Genomic DNA, 20,435 nt, shown 5'->3' with positions numbered 1-20,435 from the left:
ACGCAACACCTCCCAGAGGTACTCCCACTCTACTCGGTCAAAGGCCTTTTCCGCGTCCATGGCTGCCACTATCTCCGCCTCTCCCTCCTCCGATGGCATCATTATCACGTTTAAGAGCCGCCGCACATTCGTATTCAATTGCCTGCCCTTTACAAATCCCGTCTGGTCCTCATGTATCACCCCCGGGACACAGTCCTCAATCCTCGTGGCCAGCACTTTTGCCAATAACTTAGCGTCCACATTAAGGAGCAAAATCGGCCTGTACGATCCACATTGCAGTGGGTCCTTGTCTCGCTTCAGAATCAAGGAAATTGTCGCCTCCAACATTGTCGGGGGCAGGGTCCCCTCCTCTCTTGCCTCGGTAAAGGTCCTCACTAGTAGCGGGGCCAACAGGTCCGCATACTTTCTATAGAACTCCACCGGGAACCCGTCCGGCCCCGGGGCCTTCCCCGCCTGCATGCTCCCCAAACCCTTACTCAGCTCCTCCAACCCGATTGGTGCCCCCAAACCAGCCACCTCTTGCTCCTCCACCCTCGGGAACCGCAGTTGGTCCAGGAATCTTCCCATCCCCTCTTCACCCCCTGGGGGCTGGGATCTGTACAGCTCTTCATAGAAGGCCTTGAATACCTTGTTTATTTCCGTTGCACTCTGGGCCATGGCTCCCCCACCATCTTTGACTCCCCCTATTTCCCTCGCTGCCGCCCTCTTACGGAGCTGGTGTGCCAGCATCCGACTGGCCTTTTCCCCGTACTCATAGGTCGCCCCCTGCGCCTTCCTCCACTGTGCCTCCGCCTTGCCCGTGGTCAACAGGTCAAACTCCGTCTGGAGCCGTCGCCTTTCCCCAAGTAATCTTTCCTCTGGGGCCTCTGCATATCTCCTGTCCACTCGCAAAATCTCCCCCACTAACCTCTCCCTTTCCCTGCCCTCTGTCTTCTCCCTATATGAGCCCTGATGGAGATTAGCTCTCCCCTGATCACCGCCTTCAATGCCTCCCATACCACCCCCACTCGCACCTCCCCGTTGTCGTTGGCCTCCAAGTACCTTTCAATGCACCCCTTTACCTTACCACACACCACCTCATCTGCCAACAGTCCCACATCCAACCGCCACAGCGGGCGTTGGTCCCTCTCCTCTCCCAGCCCCACTTCCACCCAGTACGGGGCATGGTCCGAAACGGCTATGGCCGAATACTCCGTCCCTTCCACCCTCGGGATGAGCTCCCTGCCCAGCACAAAGAAGTCTATCCGGGAGTATGCCTTGTGCACGTGGGAGAAGAAAGAAAATTCCCTGGCCTGCGGTCTTGCAAACCTCCATGGGTCCACTCCCCCCATCTGGTCCATAAACCCCCTGAGCACCCTGGCCGCTGCCGGCCTCTTTCCCGTTGTTGATCTGGAGCGGTCTGGTGCTGGATCCAGCACTGTATTAAAGTCCCCTCCCATTATCAGGCCTCCTATTTCCAGGTCCGGGATGCGCCCCAACATGCGCTTCATAGATCCAGCATCATCCCAGTTCGGGGCGTATACGTTTACCAACACCACCCACACCCCTTGCAACCTACCACTCACCATCACGTACCTCCCTCCATTGTCCGCTACGATAGTCTTGGCCTCAAATTACACATGTTTTCCCACCAGAATTGCCACCCCTCTGTTTTTCGCGTCCAGTCCCGAGTGAAATACCTGTCCTACCCATCCCCTTCTTAACCTAACCTGGTCCGCACCGACTAGCCATCTCCTTTTCTGGGCCAGTCCCGTGTCCGCGTCTCCCTCACCCTCCAGGCCCCCAATCGGGGGACCTCCGTCCCGGCCACCTCTTCTGTGTCCCATTCCCTTTCGGCCAGTGCAGCAGCAACCCTGTTTCCCCCCACCCCCCCCCCTCCCCCCCCTACCCTCCCCCCCCGCTAGATCCCTGTCTAGCTTTTTTGCTCTCCCCATATCACTCCCGTAAGTCAGGTGACGCCTGCTGACACCGGCTTCCCCCGCCATCCCTTTGACCCCCCCATGTGGGAATCTCCCCATCAGTAGACATTCCTATGTTCCCCCTCCCACCTTTCTTCCCGCGTGCAGGAGAAAAATCCCGCGCTTTCCAGAGCCTGCCCCGCCCCCCCTGACGCAGCTTCTGTTGCGGCCTTGTCTCTCGTCCCCAGCCCATATAACATTCCCTGCGCGTGCTTGCCCCCCTATATACAACCGCCATCATACTTCAACCCTCAAATACCCCCCACTCTCACAAACCCTCAATTAGAGTCCAACTTTTCAGTTAGTATAAAGGTCCACGCCTCTTGGGGCGTTTCGAAGTAGTGGTGTTGGCCGTTATATGTGACCCACAGTCGCGCTGGCTGCAACATTCCAAATTTCACTCCTTTCCGATGGAGCGCCGCTTTGGCCCGGTTGAAACCCGCTCTCCGCTTAGCGACCTCCGTGCTCCAGTCCGGGTATATTCTGATCTCAGCATTGTCCCACTTGCTGCTCCGCTCCTTCTTGGCCCATTTCAGGACCCTCTTTCTGTCTGTGAACCAGTGAAATCTCACCGCCATCGCCCTTGGCGGCTCGTTTGCTTTGGGCTTCCTTGCCAGCACACGGTGCGCCCCTTCCAGCTCCAGCAACCCCGGGGGGGCCTCCGCGCCCCGATCATTGTGCCCGCATATGCCGCGGTGTCGGCCCCCTCCACTCCTTCTGGGAGACCCAGGATCCTCAGATTGTTTCTCCTCGACCTGTTCTCCAGGTCTTCGAGTCTTCCTGCCCATGTCTTGTGCAGTGCCTCGTGCCGCTCCACTCTCACCGCCAGGCCCAAGAGCTCGTCCTCGTTCTCACTCACTTTGTCCTGGATCTCCTGAATCTTCACCTCGTGGGCTTTCTGGGTTGCCCCAAGTCCTTCAATTATTGCCAGCATAGGCGCCACCATCTCCTTGCGCAGCTCCTCGAAGCAGCGCTTGATGAATTCTTGCATCTCTTCTTTGTCCCCGGCCGCCGCCATTTTGTTTGTTTTACCCTTCTTCTCCCGCTGCTCCAGTGCTGTTTTTTTGGCCGTTTCGCTGCGGGTCCGGTCCATACAGGTTAGTGGGGGACCTCTCTCCTCTCTTCCCCACGGGTTGGCTGTGTGAAAAGTTCCGTTGGGGCTCTTCTATCGAGCCCGAAAGTCCGTCTTTGCGGGAGCTGCCGATTCGTGCGGCTTAGCTCCGCATAGCCACAACCGGAAGTCCATTTTCATTTCATTTCATTTCATTGGTGATCATCTTTCAAAATTCATTAGATTCTTGAATGGTTCCTGCAGATTGGAAGGTCGTAAATGTAATCCCCACTATTTAAGGAGGGAGAGAGAAAACGGGGAACCACAGACCCATTAGCCTGACATCAGTAGGAGGGAAAATGCTACAATCTATTATAAAGGATGTGATAACATCTGAATTAGGAGCAGAAGGCCACTTGGCCCCTTTTGTGATTCATGCTCTTGGACACCCAGATCCCTCTGAATCTCAGAGCTCTGCAACCTCTCACCATTTAAATAATAAGCTTTTTTATTATTCCTGCCAAAATGGATAATTTCATATTTTCCCACATTATTCTCCATTTGGCAGATCTTTTCCCACTCACTTAACCTACCTCTATCCTTTGTAGTCTCCTTATGTCCTCTTCACAATTTACTTTCCTACCTATCTTTGTATCATTGGACATAGGAGCAGGAGTTGGCCATTCAGCCCATCGAGCCTGCTCCACCATTCAATACGATCATGGCTGATCATCCACTTCAATGCCTTTTTCCCCACACTGTCCCCATATCCCTTTGTGTTATTGGTATTTAGAAATCTGTCAGTCTCTGCTTTAAACATACTCAAATCATTTATCAAATCAAATTATTTCTGGTAAACTTTGCTTTGAATTTTTTTTAAAATTTAGAGTACCCAATTCTTTTTTCCCCCAATTAAGGGGTATTTCCGAAATACTCTGCTCATCGGTTCCTCCTACCAAAGCGGATAACCTTGAATTTATCCACATTATATTCCACCTGCCATGTCCTTGCCCACTCACTAAGTCTGTCTAAATCCTCATGTAGCCGTTTTACATCTTCCTCAGAACACACATTCCCACCTAGCTTTCTGTCATCCATGAACTTGGAAATACAGGCCTCCCAAAAGCGAGCGTGAAGTAGAGGTACAAATATGTAGACAGATTATAGAAAAATGGAGGAGCAATAGGGTGGTCGTGTTGGGAGAGTTTAACTTCTCCATCATTGAATGGGACTCATGTAGTCTTTGAGACGTAAATGGAGCAGAATTTGTATGGAGCATCCAGGAGAGTTTTTTTAGAGCAGTATGTAAATAGTCCAACCTGGGAAGGGGCCATACTGGACCTGGTATTGGGGAATGATCCCGGCCAGGTGGTTGAAGTTTCAGTCGGTGATTACTTTGGGAATAGCGATCACAATTCCGTGAGTTTTAGAATACTCATGGACAAAGACGAGAGTGGTCCGAATAGAAGAGTGCTAAATTGGGGAAAGGCCAAGTATAATTCGGCAGGAGCTAGGGAATGTGGATTGGGAGCAGCTGTTTAAGGGTAAATCCACATTTGAAATGTGGAGTCTTTTAAGGAAAGGTTGATTAGAGTGCAGGACAGACATGTCCCTGTGAAAATGAGGGATAGGAATGGCAAGATTAGGGAACCATGGATGACGGGTGGAATTGTGAGACTAGCTAAGATGAAAAAGGAAGCATACATAAGATCTAGGCGACTTAAAACTGATGAAGCTTTGGAGGAATATCGGGAAAGTAGGACAAATCTAAAACGCGCAATAAAGAGGGCTAAAAGGGGTCATAAAATATCTTTGGCTAACAGTGTTAAGGAAAATCCCAAAGCCTTTTATTCGTATAAGGGTAACTAGAGAAAGGATTGGCCCACTCAAAGACAAAAGAGGGAATTTATGCGTAGAGGCAGAGGAAATGGGTGAGATTCTTCATGAGTACTTTGCATCGGTATTCACCAAGTAGAGGGACATGACGGATGTTGAGGCTAGGGATGGATGTTTAAATACTCTAGGTCAAGTCGGCATAAGGAAGTGGCAGGTTTTGGGTATTCTAAAAGGAATTAAGGTGGACAAATCTCCAGGTCCAGATCGGATCTATCCCAGGTTTCTGAGGGAAGCGAGGGACAAAATAGCTGGGGCCTTAATAGATATCTTTGCAGCATCCTTGATCATGGGTGAGGTCCCGGAGGACTGGAGAATTGCTAATTTTGTCCCTTTGTTTAAGAGGGGTAGCAGGGATAATCCAGGGAATTATAGACCTGTGAGCTTGACGTCAGTGGTAGGCAAACTGTTGGAGAAGATACTGAGGGATAGGATCTATTCACATTTGGAAGAAAATAGACTTATAAGAACATAAGAACATAAGAACTAGGAACTGGAGTAGGCCATCTGGCCCCTCGAGCCTGCTCCGCCATTTAATGAGATCATGGCTGATCTTTGTGGACTCAGCTCCATTCTCCGGCCCGTACACCATATCCCCGAATCCCTTTATTCTTTAGAAAGGCATCTATCTTTTTCTTAAAAACGTTTAAAGAAGGAGCCTCAACTGCTTCACTGGGCAAGGAATTCCAGAGATTCACAACCCTTTGGGTGAAGAAGTTCCTCCTACACTCCGTCCTAAATCTACCTCCCCTTATTTTGAGGCTATGCCCCCTAGTTCTGCTTTCCCCGACCAGTGGAAACAACCTGCCCGCATCTATCCTATCTATTCCCTTCATAATTTTATATGTCTCAATAAGATCCCCCCGCATCCTTCTAAACTCCAATGAGTACAGTCCCAGCCTACTCAACCTCTCATCATAATCTAATCCCCTCAACTCTGGGATCAACCTAGTGAATCTCCTCTGCACTCCCTCCAGTGCCAATATGTCCTTTCTCAGGTAAGGAGACCAAAACTGAACACAATACTTCAGATGCGGTCTCACCAACACCCTATACAATTTCAGCATAACCTCACTAGTCTTGAACTCCATCCCTCTAGCAATGAAAGACAAAACTCGATTAGCCTTCTTAATCACTTGTTGCACCTGCACACCAACTTTTTGCGACTCGTGCACCAGCACACCCAGGTCCCTCTGCACAGCAGCATGTTTTAACATCTTACCATTTAAATAATAATCCATTCTGCTGTTATTCCTCCCAAAATGGATAGCCTCACACTTGGTAACATTAAATTCCATCTGCCAGACACTAGCCCATTCACCTAACCTATCCAAATCCTTCTGCAGACTTCCGGTATCCTCTGCACTTTTTGCTTTACCACTCATCTTAGTGTCGTCTGCAAACTTTGACACATTGCACTTGGTCCCCAACTCCAAATCGTCTATGTAAATTGTGAACAACTGCGGGCCCAACACTGATCCTTGAGGGACCCCACTAGTTACAGGTTGCCAACCAAAGAAACACCCATTTATCCCCACTCTCTGCTTTCTGTTAGTTAACCAATCCTCTCCCCATGCTACCACGTTACCCTCAATGCCATGCATCTTTAGTTTATGCAGCAACCTTTTGTGTGGCACCTTGTCAAAAGCTTTCTGGAAATCCAGATATACCACATCCATTGGCTCCCCGTTATCTACTGCACTGGTAACGTCCTCAAAAAATTCTACCAAATTAGTCAGACACGACCTACCCCTTGTGAACCCATGCTGCGTCTGCCCAATGGGGCAATTTCCCTCCAGGTGCCCCGCTATTTCCTCCTTAATGATAGATTCCAGCACTTTCCCTACAACCGAAGTTAAGCTTACCGGCCTATAATTACCCGCTTTCTGCCGACCTCCTTTTTTAAACAGTAGTGTCACGTTTGCTACTTTCCAATCCTCTGGGACCACCCCAGAGTCTAGTGAATTTTGATAAATTATCACTAGTGCATTTACAATTTCCCTAGCCATCTCTTTTAACACTCTGGGATGCATCACATCAGGGCCAGGAGACTTGTCTACCTTTAGCCCCATTAGCTTGCCCAATACTGCCTCCCTAGTGATTACAATCATCTCAAGATCCTCACCTGTCATATCCTTATTTCCATCAGTCACTGGCATGTTTTTTGTGTCCTACACTGTGAAGACTGACCCAAAAAACCTGTTCAGCTCCTCAGCCATTTCCCCATCTCTTGTTATTAAATCTCCCTTCTCATCTTCCAAAGGACCAATATTTACCTTAGCCACTCTTTTTTACTTATATATTTGTCGGAGCTTTTACTATCTGCTTTTATGTTCTGAGCCAGTTTACTTTCATAGTCTACCTTACTCTTCTTTATGGCTTTTTTAGTAGCTTTCTGTTGTCCTCTAAAGACTTCCCAGTCCTCTAGTCTCCCACTAATTTTTGCCACTTTGTATGTTTTTTCCTTCAATTTGATACTCTCCCTCACCTCCTTAGATATCCACGGTCGATTTTTCCCCTTTCTACCGTCTTTCTTTTTTGTCGGTATGAACCTTTTCTGAACACTGTGAAAGATCGCTCGGAAGGTTCTCCACTGTTCCTCAACTGCTTCACCATGAAGTCTTTGCTCCCAGTCTACCTTAGCTAGTTCTTCTCTCATCCCATGTAGTCGCCTTGGTTTAAGCACAAAACACTAGTGTTTGATTTTACCTTGTCATCCTCCAACTGTATTTTAAATTCCACATATTGTGGTCGCTCCTTCCAAGAGGATCCTGAACTATGAGATCATTAATCAATCCTGCCTCATTACACAGGACCAGATCTAGGACCGCTTGTTCCCTTGTAGGTTCCATTACATACTGTTCCAGGAAATTATCCCGGGCACATTCTATAAACTCCTCCTCAAGGCTGCCTTTACCAACCTGGTTAAACCAATTGATATGCAGATTAAAATCTCCCATGATAACCGCTGTACCATTTCTACATGCATCCGTTATTTCTTTGCTTATTGCCTGCCCTACCATCCTGTTACTATTATCAGTGATAGGCAGCATGGTTTTGTGCAGGGAAGATCATGTCTTACAAACCTAATAGAATTCTTTGAGGAAGTGACAAAGTTAATTGATGAGGGAAGGGCTGTAGATGTCATATACATGGACTTCAGTAAGGCGTTTGATAAAGTTTCCCATGGCAGGTTGATGGAAAAAGTGAAGTCGTATGGGGTTCAGGGTGTACCAGCTAGATGGATAAAGAACTGGCTGGGCAACAGGAGACAGAGAGTAGTGGTGGAAGGGAGTGTCTCAAAATGGAGAAAGGTGACTAGTGGTGCTCCACAGGGATCCGTGCTCGGTCCACTGTTGTTTGTGATATACATAAATGATCTGGACGAAGGTATAGGTGTCTGATTAGCAAGTTTGCAGATGATACTAAGATTGGTGGAGTTGCAGATAGCGATGAGGACTGTCAGAGAATACAGCAAAAGGTAGATAGATTGGAGAGTTGGGCAGAGAAATGGCAGATGGAGTTCAATCCAGGCAAATGTGAGGTGATGCATTTTGGAAGTACTAATTCAAGAGCGGACTATACGGTCAATGGAAGAGTCCTGGGGAAAATTGATGTACAGAGAGATCTGGGAGTTCAGGTCCATTGTACCCTGAAGGTGGCAACGCAGGTCGATAGAGTGGTCAAGAAGGCAAACAGCATGCTTTCCTTCATCGGACGGGATATTGAGTACAAGAGTCGGCAGGTCATGTTACAGTTGTCTAGGACTTTGATTAGGCCACATTTGGAATACTGCGTGCAGTTCTGGTTGCCACATTACCAGAATGATGTGGATGCTTTAGAGAGGGTGCAGAGGAGGTTCACCAGGATGTTGCCTGGTATGGAGGGTGCTAGCTATGAAGAAAGGTTGAGTAGATTAGGATTGTTTTCGTTGGAAAGACGGAGGTTGAGGGGGGGCCTGATTGAGGTCGACAAAATTATGAGAGGTATCGACAGGGTGGATAGCAACAAGCTTTTTCCAAGAGTCGGGGTGTCAATTACAAGGGGTCACAATTTCAAGGTGAGAGGGGGAAAGTTTAAGGGAGATGTGTGAGGAAAGTTTTTTACGCAGAGGGTGGTGGGCACCTGGAACGCTTTGCCAGTGGAGGAGGTAGAGGCGGGCACGATAGCATCATTTAAGATGCATCTAGACAGATATATGAACGGGCAGGGAACAGAGGGAAGTAGATCCTTGGAAAATAGGCGACAGGTTTAGATTAAGGATCTGGATCGGCGCAGGCTGAGGGGCAGAAGGGCCTGTTCCTGTGCTGTAATTTTCTTTGTTCTTTGTCTTTGTTCTTTGGTCCCCACATCCAAATCATTGTATAAACTGTGAACAGCTGGGGCCCAAGTACTGATCCTTGTGGTACCCCACTGGTCACAACCTGCCAAGGTTTATTCATCCTCTTTGTTTTCTGCCTGTTAGCCAATCCTCAATCCATGCCAGCATATTACCTCCCATCCCATGTGTTTTCATTTTGCTGACTAACCTCCTGTCGGGTGTTTATCAAAAACCTTCTGAAAACCCAAGTGTACGATGTCCACAGACTCCCCTTTATCAATTCTGATAGTAACATCCTCAAAAACTCCAAATGGTTCGTCAAACATGATTTCCTATTTCTAAATCCATGTTGACTATCATTATCCAGGTGTCCATTTATCACATCCTTTATAATAAATTCTAGTATTTTCCCTTCTACTGATGTCAGGCTGACAGGTCTGTAATTCACCATTTTCTCTCTCCCTCCCTTCCTGAACAGTGGGCTGGCATTTACCATCTTCCAATCGGCAGGAGCCATTCCAGAATCTATAGCATTGTGGAAGATGATCACCAATGTATCCACTATCTCTATAGCAACCTCTTTCAACACTCTGGGATGTAATCATTTAGATTCTCTCCCATTTCTCTATTCCTCATGATAAATTCTCCTGCCTCTACCTGTAACAGACCTACGTTTGCCTTAGCCAAACATTTCCTTTTTACGTACTGATAGAAGCTTTTACAGTCCATATTTATGTATTTTGCCAGTTTACATTCATGTTCTATTCTATCTTTCTTTATCAGTGTCCTGGTCCTCCTTTGCTGAATTCTAAAATCCTCCCAATCCTCAGCTTTCCTATTATTTCTGGTAAACTTTGCTTTCAATTTTTAAAAAATTTTAGAGTAGCCAATTCTTTTTTCCCCCCAATTAAGGGGCAATTTCGAGTAACCAATTCATCTACCCTGCACACCCTTTTGGGTTGTGAGGGTGAGAGCCACACAGACATGGGGAGAATGTGCAAACTCCACACGGACAGTGTCTTTGCTTTCAATCTTATACAATTCTTAACTTCCTGTTAGCCACGGTTGATTGACATTTTGAGGTTCTTGTGCCTTGAAGGAATATAAACTGTGCAATAATTGTTTAAAGTCTATCCATTGCCTGTTTACCATCACATCTTTTAATATATTTTCCCCAATCCACCTCAGCCAATTTGTCCCTCACACCGTCATAATTTCCTTTGTTCAAATTTAACACCCTGGCTTCAGATTGAAATACCTCACGTTCAAACTTAATGTAAAATTCTATCATATTGTGGTCACTCCTCCCTAAAAGTTTTTGCCTGCAACATCAGCAAACTTAGCAACAGTTCCGATGATCCCGTCATCCAAGTCATTGATATAAATTATAAAAAGTTGAGGCTCCAGCACTGATCCCTGTGACACACCGCTCACTACATCTTGCCAACCAGAGAATGACCTATTTATGCCTACTCTCGGTTTTCTGGTATCTTTCACTGTGAAAGTCAGTTCTGGTTGCTGGATAGGGGCTTATTTAGCACAGTGAGCTAAACAGCAGGCTTGTAATGCAGAACAAGGCCAGCAGCGTGGGTTCAATTCCTGTATTGGCCTCCCCGAACAGGCACCAGAATGTGGCGACTAGGGGCTTTTCTGAAGCCTACTTGTGACAATAAGTGATTATTATATTACATTATTATTATTCTGGGTTAAAGGCTACCAGATTGGGAAAAGAAAACGGAAGTAAACTCTCGGGAATGAATAATCAGTTTGGATTGGTTCTGAGACAATTAAATTTCGACTTCTGGGGTCGAGTAAAGTATAATCGCTGAGTGGAATTTTAGATTGTGTGGAAGGGCAGTTCTGTTTTATAATTTAAGGTGTAGTTTTCGTACAAAAATATTGTTTAGTCATTCTTGCTTCTAGTTTGTTGCGGTAAAAGTCATAAAACTTGAAATCCTGCCATGTGACCCTTTAATTTCTTTTGAGTGGAATTTCTTTTTTAAGAAGTTACTGATCTTTACAGAGATCCATATCCACAAGTTCTGACTTCCCATTTGAGCCTCGGGCACCTTTCTGTCTCTATTGCTCGTGTCAATGACAGCCAGGCGATGGAGCTGAGGGCTGATTTGATTTTTCTTTTGAAAGTGGGGTTCAGGGAGTTGATTGTGATCAACAAATTTATCAATGTTCTTTGAGAAAGCAACAAGTGATGTCAATAAAGGGGAACCTGTAGACGTGGTTTATTGAGATTTCTAAAAGGTATTTCTCAAGGTGCGACAGCAAAGGATACTGCAGAAAATAGGAGCTCATGGTGTGGAGGCAAAATATCAGCATGGATAGAGGATTGGTCGGCTAACAGGAAGCAGAAAGTAGGTATTAATGTGTAATTTCTGGGTTGGTAAGATGTGACAAGTGGAGTGTCACAAGGATCAGTGCTGGGCCCTCAACAAGTCTAAATATAGACTTACAATCTATATTTAAAAACATTAAATATATTTTTATTACTAAATAATAAAATTAATTATTTTTTTCTAAGGGCAAATTTAGCCTGGCCAAATCATCTACCCTGCACAACTTTGGGTTCTGAGGGTGTGACCCACACAGACACAGGGAGACTGTGCAAACACCACATGGGCAGTGACCTGGGGTTGGGATCCAACCCTTGGCACCGTGAGGCAGCAGTGCTAAAATCTGTGCCATCCTGCAATCTATATTAATGAGTTGAATGAGGGGATTAAATGTATGGCGGATAAATTTGCTGCTGACACAAAGACAGGTCGTACAGTAATTTGCGAAATGACTTAAGGAGTCTCAAAAGGTTAAGTGAAAGGACAAAAAAGTGACGATTGGAGCAAAAACGTGGGAAAATGTGAACTTGTCCACTTTGGCAGGAAGGATTAAATCAAATAGCATCTTATTAAAATGTGGAGAGATTGCAGATCTGAGGTACAGAGGGATCTGGGTGTCCTGGTACAAGAATCACAAGTTAGTCTGAAGGTAAAGCAAGTGATTAGGAAGGCAAATGGAATATCGTTGTTTATTGCAAAGAGACTGGAATATAAAAGTTGGGATGTTTTGCTGCAGTTGTACAGGGCCTTGGTGAGACCATATTTAGAGCACTGTGTACAGTTTGGGTCTCCTTATTTCAGAAATGAGATAGTTGCATTGGAAGCAGTTCAGAGAAAGTTGACTCTCCGGATTCCTGGAATGAGGGGGTTATCCTCTGAGGAAAGGTTTGACAGGTTGGCCCTGTATCTATTGCAGTTTAGAAGAATGAGAGAGGATCTCATTGATACGCATGAGATCCTGAGTGGAATTGACAGAGAGATGCTGAGAGGATGTTTCCCCTTATGGCAGAGACTGTGGAAATGAACAGAAAGGCATGGTACTAAAGCATGATGGGGAGTTAGGCCAAGTTAGGAGTAAAATCTTACTGCAGTAGAATAAGGAGTTAGGTTAGTGGACTTTGTAAAGATCTCTAGCTTATGCTGGGGAAAATGTGCAGTCTGGAAGTGGGATTCAAGGCGTGATGAGGGGGATGGGTAGTCACTGAGTCGGCCTGTTGGAGAAGATACTGGTAAAAGGGGCCTCAACGTTAAGGAATGTGGGATGAGCCTATCGGGATCAGTAACTGCAAAGATCACTTTATACAGCCAGGTCAAGGAATATGGGGACAACCTATGAGAACCTTACATTTGCCACCGTTACCTTATTTGGTCGTGTGTATGTGAAGCTTGATGTTACATGAATGTATATGAAAACAAGATGCTCTGTCCCTTTGTCTCCACTTGCTCTGGGAAAATTCAGTCGATGTAGGTACGACTGAGGGTCAAAGAGGGCTGAGGGAATGTCGCAGAGACAATTCAGTTAAGAGGGCTGAGGGAATGTCCTGGACACAATTCAGTTCCGTAGAAAATTAAAATTGGTTACATTAAATTACACTTTAATTCGGTTAAGGTCTTTAACGGGCGGAGGGAATGTCGCAGAGACAATTGAGTTAAGACCACTGAGGGAATGTCCTGGAGGCAATTCAGTTCCGTACAATTGCAATTGGTTAAGTTAAATTACATTCTTGGACTGTAGTGGCGAATAACGCAGTCCGAGGAAAATTTTGATATGTGAGAAAGTGTGTGTGTTTAATATGGATGGGTAAAAGTGTTTGTGTTTGATACGGATTTGTGGATTTTCTTTCGTGGTTGTCGTTTTCAAATGTTGCAATTTACAAAACCGAACTTCACATCAATTAGAAGTTGTAAACAAGAGGTAGAAATGTGAACAGTAAATCAGTATTTCAGAACTAACTTGGTCCTAGAATAAGACAGAATTCGGCAGCAGTCAGAACTGTGTGCAGGAAGTCACTTTGAAATGCGTTGAAATTGACACGGCATAGCTCCACAGGGTCCTAGTGCCCGACGATCACAAGAATGCGACTTGCAACAAGCAAAATGTTCGGAATATTAAATACATTGCAGACGGTTAATTCAGTAAGAAGTCTTACAACACCAGGTTAAAGTCCAACAGGTTTGTTTCTAATCACTAGCTTTCAGAGCGCTGCTCCTTCCTCAGGTGAGATTTAGCTGAGGACGGAGCAGCGCTCTGAAAGCTAGTGATTTGAAACAAACCTGTTGGACTTTAACCTGGTGTTGTAAGACTTCTTACTGTGCCCATCCCAGTCCAAGTCCGGCATCTCCACAACAGGGTTAATTAGCACACCATTTAAACACACGATTCATGGAGGACACCACAGAAAACAAACAGTACCCTTTGACCCGAGGGGCTAAGAGCGAGCTGGAGATAACAATCAAGGAATTGGAGCAACAAGGGATCATTCAAGTGGTCACATATGCCTCGACAAATAGCTCAATTCAAGCAGTAAGTAACCCAGATGGTACATTTAGAATGGTGACAAATTACAAAGCACTGAGAGAAGGAACTAAAAAAAAAGGATAGGAGATATTTAATAAATCCACAAACTACATTGGAGAAGGTGGCAGGCAAAACTTATTTAACTAGTATAGATTTAGCAAATGGACTCTGGAGTGTTCCATTAGACCCAGACAGCAGGGAGAAGACAACATTTACCTTTGGCACTAAACATTATGTATACTGTAAATTGCCACAACGATATGTTAATTTCCCCAAACCACTTTCAGGCAATAGTAAGGGAGCTGATTAAAGATGAGTTGGCTTTAGTATATATTGATGATGTATTAATTGGAGATGACGATCAGGGGACACATGTTGAAAGAGTGACCAAAATTATTAAAACACATAATGAAGCAGGATTTAAAATAGGGTTAAAGAAATGTCAGATTGGCAGGAATGAAGTCGCCCATCTAGTGTATTCAGTGTCAAGGGCAGGTAGGGAAGCCAGTGTTGGGATGAGAGAGAAAGTTGCTAGAATCACAGCGCCCGTTTCACAAAACTGGGTCCAGCAAATCATGGAAATTTTGGGGTATTTGAGACCAGTAGTGAAAGACTTTAGTCTTTATGCTCAACCCATTTATGAAACTTTGAAAGGGGATTTTAAGTGGACCAGCGAAGCACAGAGGGGTTTCGATCCGTTAAAAGCAGCTGTAGCAACATCAGGGCCATTAGAGGAGAGACATGATATAGAGGACAATTGAGCATTAAATTTGATCTGTACGCAAATGGATATGGTATGCTGCTTGTTAATCGTAGTACTCAGACACCTATCAGACGTTGACAGGAAATTGGGCAAGGGCTGAACAAAGGTTTTCGGACATTGCAAAATGTCTGGCAGCCATAACAAAAAGGAAAGCAGAGACTGAAAATTTATCAGCCGGAAAGAACATTTATGTCACAAATGAATTTTAAAAATTGACAGAGTTGACCAAGAGACAGGGTTGCCAGCAAGGCGCGAATACAGCTCAATGGTAAAGATGGGAAACCATTCTTTTAAACCTTGCCTTAATGTTTATTCATAACATTAAAAAGGGACAGAAACTTGATAAATCAGTTAGCAGAACAGAGTTGGTAAATGTTTGGGTGGTATATACTGATGGTAGTAAAGTTAAGGAGGACGAAGAACAAGCCAGATGGGCATCCATTTTCAAAAAATAAATTCAGGAAAGGAAATGATGGAGAAACAGGGAGTATTGCAAGGGTTAAAGAAGTGTCAGCAGAGACAGCTGCAGGATGTAACCATGGTGACAGACAGCTTTTGTCGTGCAGCAAGGACTGGAGAAGGAATTGCTGTTTTGGAAACTAAAATGTTGGACAAACGGTAGAAATAAACTTCTGGAACAAAAAGAACAATCGGAAAAGATAGATAAAGTTTTGATAGATATGGAAATACAAACTATTCATCAGAAATCACACACAAAAGCAAATACATGAAGCCATAGGGCGGAGAGGTAACAGTGTAGTGGCAAGGGAGTTGGAAAATTAGGAATTAAAATAACCTATTGGAGACAACGCTTAGCTGCAGTTAGGAGGAAATGTGTATAGCCTGTGGGGGACAGAAAGGGAATAAAACATATGGGAGCATAAAAACTGAGACACTGATGGAAGAATGGTCATTAGAGTATGCAGGCCCTCCTTTTCCTAGGAGCAGCAAAGGTAATTTGTGCTTTTTAATCAAAGCTGATAGCAGCACGGGGTACGTTGAATTAGAGAATCAGTGGCATCTGGAGCAAAAGAAATTGTATCAGAACTAAAACATCTGACCCAATTAAATAATAACAGAGGGATTATTATAATCCATAGGCAACCTATCGGCAGCAAACGAAGAAACGTAATCAGTAAGGAATTGAGAATATGGGATGATAGGTCATGGGCTGTTATTAATGGACCTCAGTTTAAAATGATTCATTGTGAACATAATGAAACATCTTGTCAAGGATTTGGCACGTTCTGTAGCCCAGTAGTTTGGACAGGGAGTAATCATATGAAACCTAGGAGAATGGCAGATACAGAGCATTCAGGTGAGTTGATATTGCATTTAGAACGACAGAAATGGGGAAATGCTTCGGCTCCCAGGGAAATTTGGGGAATTCAGTTTTGTCACGATTGTTTTGTGAAACATCAGGCAACACTGATGATTGAAGTTTGTGACCACATGATAGATTTTGACCATGGGATGGGGGTGATAATGATGAATTGTAATTACTGCAGAGAAAACCTAGCTGACGACAAAGTGATTGTGAAAGGATGTGCAGGATTGTGGAGAAGTGACAAACTTGTGCTACCAATTAGTGAGGGAGTACGTAGTTTAAGAGATGTTGGGATGACCCAGGGATGTAAAATTAGCCTAACAGTGTTTAGAGACTGTTTCACGGTAATGATGCCGTGCCACAGGATAGATCATATCCCCAAACCGCTCGGACAAGGGAAAAGGAATGTTGTACTAAATTAATGATTGACCTGGGATATGAATTTGGAAAATATATGAATCAAAATAGACCTGGAGAAAGGGAAGGGGGTTCTGTGGATAAATTAAAAACCCCGGACGATGGACAGGCTTTGGTGGGGAAAAAAAGTAATGTTTGTTTGTGAGTGTCAGGGGATTACTGCATTTACTAGTATTATGTGATGAAGTGGAGTGGGATGCCAGTGAATTGAAACCTGTTAGCAGCATAGATAGGACAGATGATAAAGTGAAAATGTCATGTTCAGAACTTACCTTTCATAAAAGTCCTGTCATAATCAGAATTAAAGACATTGAAGTAGAAACAGTAGCAATACCCAAAATGTACCAGGGTAAGTTTCGACCTGATTGGAGCACCGAGAGAGCAAAGGAGGTGGAGTTTGAGAGTCTTCAAGTCTCACTCAGGGGTGCAACAATAGAAGGAGGAGGCCTAACTGGCCTTAATCGTATGATGTACGTAAATGATCAGGAAAACAAATCAGTTTAAAAGAAAAGGAATGGTGGCAACAGGAAATCCGGAAGTCCTGGAGAGGGCACTTCTGGAATATCTAAACAAGAATAGAAAGATACAAATTAAGAAATAGGGCCCTCTCCGCCTTTGACCTGTTCATTTGGTTTTCAGATGAAGTAAAAATAATACAGACGAAGAACGAGAACTATGCTCCAGAGGAATATATTTTAGACAGTATTGGGGTAAACCTGATGATACAATTGGCTACATATTTGAGAGAATGAAATGATAGAGCCCGAAGGAAAACTAGTTAGAAGCAAATCACAATATGAAGTTATTACTGCACAGTGAAAACTTCGGTCACACATCGCTGATTGGACACATGTCCTGGACATCAGCCGATGGATGACCTGTGGTCTCCACGGGGCGCGTACTACGCGGTGAAGTTACTAAGGGTCTCGGCAGACAGTAGCGACTGACGAGGAACCCTCACATGCTAAATGACAATAGTTTAAGAATTGTGGCAGCTTGATGCCACGGCGGGAAATTGTAACCAATGCAGCAAACAATATTGCATTGGAGAGTGTAATAGTTATTACGGAAGAAATGTCCTGTAAATTGTTAGGGACTGTTATGTATGGATTCAATTGGGTTGTAACCCCAAATGTTGACTGTATTAAATGTGCAAGTGGTATTATTGCAGAGTTTAAAAAAACAAACAAATAATGGCAAGTATACACTTCATGCTGTAAGGGAAATGTCAACGGACAAAAGGGATTTGAAGAAAACGGAGTCATTGTCTCATGTAAGCCAGGCTGGCAGACTGCATGGTTCAGTACGTACAATGTTAGACATTAGTGTGAGGAAGTCAGGAATAGAAACAGGATCGATTGAAGCTTCTGAAATTAATGAAGCAAGATAATCAGTGGATAGTACATGATATCATAATTTACCATTCCAATGAGAAACGGAAAGCACTTTCTAAACAGCCAGTGATGGACAAACGACCCTTTTGGTCGCTGATGGACTGAGTTGTGTGCTGTTTCTAAGGGACATGAGGAAGCTTCTACAGTGCTGCTACCCCAAGGCAGTCAGATGCTTTGGAGGTATTGGAACACATGGATATAGCTATTGCGTTACCTTCCTGAGCAGCGACAGCTATGGTTCACGGTGATTGGACTTGAGGAAAGAACAATACAAAGAGTCTATCGACACTGGTCTGCGAGATGGATGAATTTACAATTGATTTCCGTGCCCAGTTTACAAATCACGACATGTACACACAAATGAGAAGGATCAGGGATATTTGCTAGTCAGTACAACTAGAAGGGGAATATAAACCCTAAAGCAGGATTCAGCTCAGAGTCAGCTCTCATAGCTCGGTCATGGGGTTTTACCTGATGCATGGATTGATAATACTTATTATAATTGTACACTGTATAATCATTGGATGCCTTAATATGTGTTGTAAGATGACTATGGCTCGGATGATGCCGATAGACTCGGCCCATCACCACTCACCAAGATGTCATCCCGTTACGGGCGACCATCAATCCAGAAGGAACCCGGACGGAGAGCCAGTGGCTGTAAAAATGCGATGAGGTGTTTATGTATGGAATGTAGACCAGACATTGATACAGGTTATTAACCCGGGGATGTTTATAATGGACACTGGAAGTTGTATGCCTAACCAAAATCCAAATTTGGACCGTGGCAGCAACAGGACTATTGTTGATCTGGGGAATTGTTGGCACACTTTTGACCATCAAGGGGGGGGGAATACCTACCCACACATTTCTCTACCAATAGAGACCCCCGTGGCAGAGGTGAAAGAAAATTTAACATGTCTGTTCGCCACTTGTACTGACCGACCGTGTAGTGTCACCCAGACGTCAGTCCAATGCATCTGCCACAATGCCACCGGTGTCCCGTTGTCGGCAGGTAGCAAAAGGGAATGTTGGTTAGGAGGCGGAATAGTAGTTATCACAGAATGATAAAAGGAGGGAATGAGGAAATGAACAGAAAGGCATGATACTAAAGCATGATGGGTAGTTAGGCCAAGTTAGGAATAAAATCTTACTCCAGTAGAATAAGGAGTTAGGTTAGCGGACTTTGTAAAGATCTCTAGCTTATGCTGGGGAAAATGTGCAGCCTGCAAATGGGATTCAAGGCGTGATGAGGGGGATGGGTAGTCACTGAGTCGGCCTGTTGGGAGAAGATACTGGTAAAAGGAGCCTCAGGGTTAAGGAATGTGGGATGAGCCTATTGGGATCAGTAACTGCAAAGATCACTTTATATGGCCAGGTCAAGGAATGTGGGGACAACCTATGAGAACCTTACATTTGCCACCGTTACCTTATTTGGTCGTGTGTATGTGAAACTTGATGCTACTTGAATGTATATGAAAACAAGATGCTTTGTCCCTTTGTCTCCACTTGCTCTGGGAATCTCAGGAAGCCTGGTTATAACCTGCAGTTATCTGAGTGAGTTCAGCTTGTAAGCTGCTTGGAATAAAATAGATTTTTACCTACAAATCCGACTTGGTAATTTTACTGAGACCAGACTGAGGGCAAAAAGGAACGCGAATTGTCAAAACCAGAACTAGAGGACAATCCATAAAAATAAGAGATCTCCCATTTCAGACACAGATGAGGGTATATTTTCCCCTGGGGTCTGTGGGTCTTTCTTCCCCAGAGACTGGTGGAGGCTGGGTCATTGAATATGTTTTACGGCTGAGTGAAGGAAATCAACTATTTTCTGATAGGTAAAAGGCTATTTTAATGTAAATATTAAAGCAGTTTTTAATACCCATTTTAAAATAAGGATTTCAGTATTCATAACCTCAGGTCATGATAAAACACACAGCTTCAACAGAAGCACAAAAGCCTGACACATGCATAAACTAATTGGAGATAAAAACAACATTTTTGTCGACAATATGAACGAACTATTGTTCCAATGAACAGATTTCAAAGTTAGTTTCATATTAAGAAATGAACTGTACCAGTAATCAAGATCAAGGTCGACATAAGCACCATAGCAATATGAAGACGCCATTGTTCAGAATATGGATAAAGTAGTCAGCAGAAAACCAGTAAAAACTGGTCTCGATTACAGCACAAAATCGCATTCCATAGCATGCACAAATATTCAAACATGAGACATTCAAAACTTATGTTGCACATTGAGGATTGACAGTTAACCATCGAATCAAATGTATTTGATTCTCACCCAAACCAATTAGGACGACATAGAGGTGTAGATAGTTGGCTTCAGACTGATAACATTCAAACGTTAGCTCAGCAATGATTGGGTTAAATCAGTCTCCATAGACTTTGATGTAATAAAGCATGAGGGTCCACACAGCCATT

The 20,435-nt window shown here is 44.4% G+C and overlaps 1 protein-coding gene across 1 annotated transcript in view; it reads right to left on the bottom strand.

Moving 5' to 3' along the window:
- The window catches only part of LOC140418067 (uncharacterized), a 169,685-nt gene that overhangs the window by 131,693 nt on the left and 17,557 nt on the right, over positions 1 to 20,435 (bottom strand). The window contains exons 3-4 of the mRNA XM_072501494.1: positions 16,869 to 16,882; positions 12,932 to 13,062 (exon numbers count right to left, since the gene is read on the bottom strand). Coding sequence (XP_072357595.1) covers positions 12,932 to 13,062; positions 16,869 to 16,882 — 145 coding nt within the window. The remainder of the gene's footprint in view (positions 1 to 12,931; positions 13,063 to 16,868; positions 16,883 to 20,435) is intronic.

The sequence above is a fragment of the Scyliorhinus torazame genome, chromosome 5 (genome assembly GCF_047496885.1).
Source record: "Scyliorhinus torazame isolate Kashiwa2021f chromosome 5, sScyTor2.1, whole genome shotgun sequence".
NCBI classification, from domain to species: domain Eukaryota; kingdom Metazoa; phylum Chordata; class Chondrichthyes; order Carcharhiniformes; family Scyliorhinidae; genus Scyliorhinus; species Scyliorhinus torazame.
The sequence above is the reverse complement of the archived record's forward strand: the minus strand, read 5'-3'. Positions and strand labels throughout refer to the sequence as shown.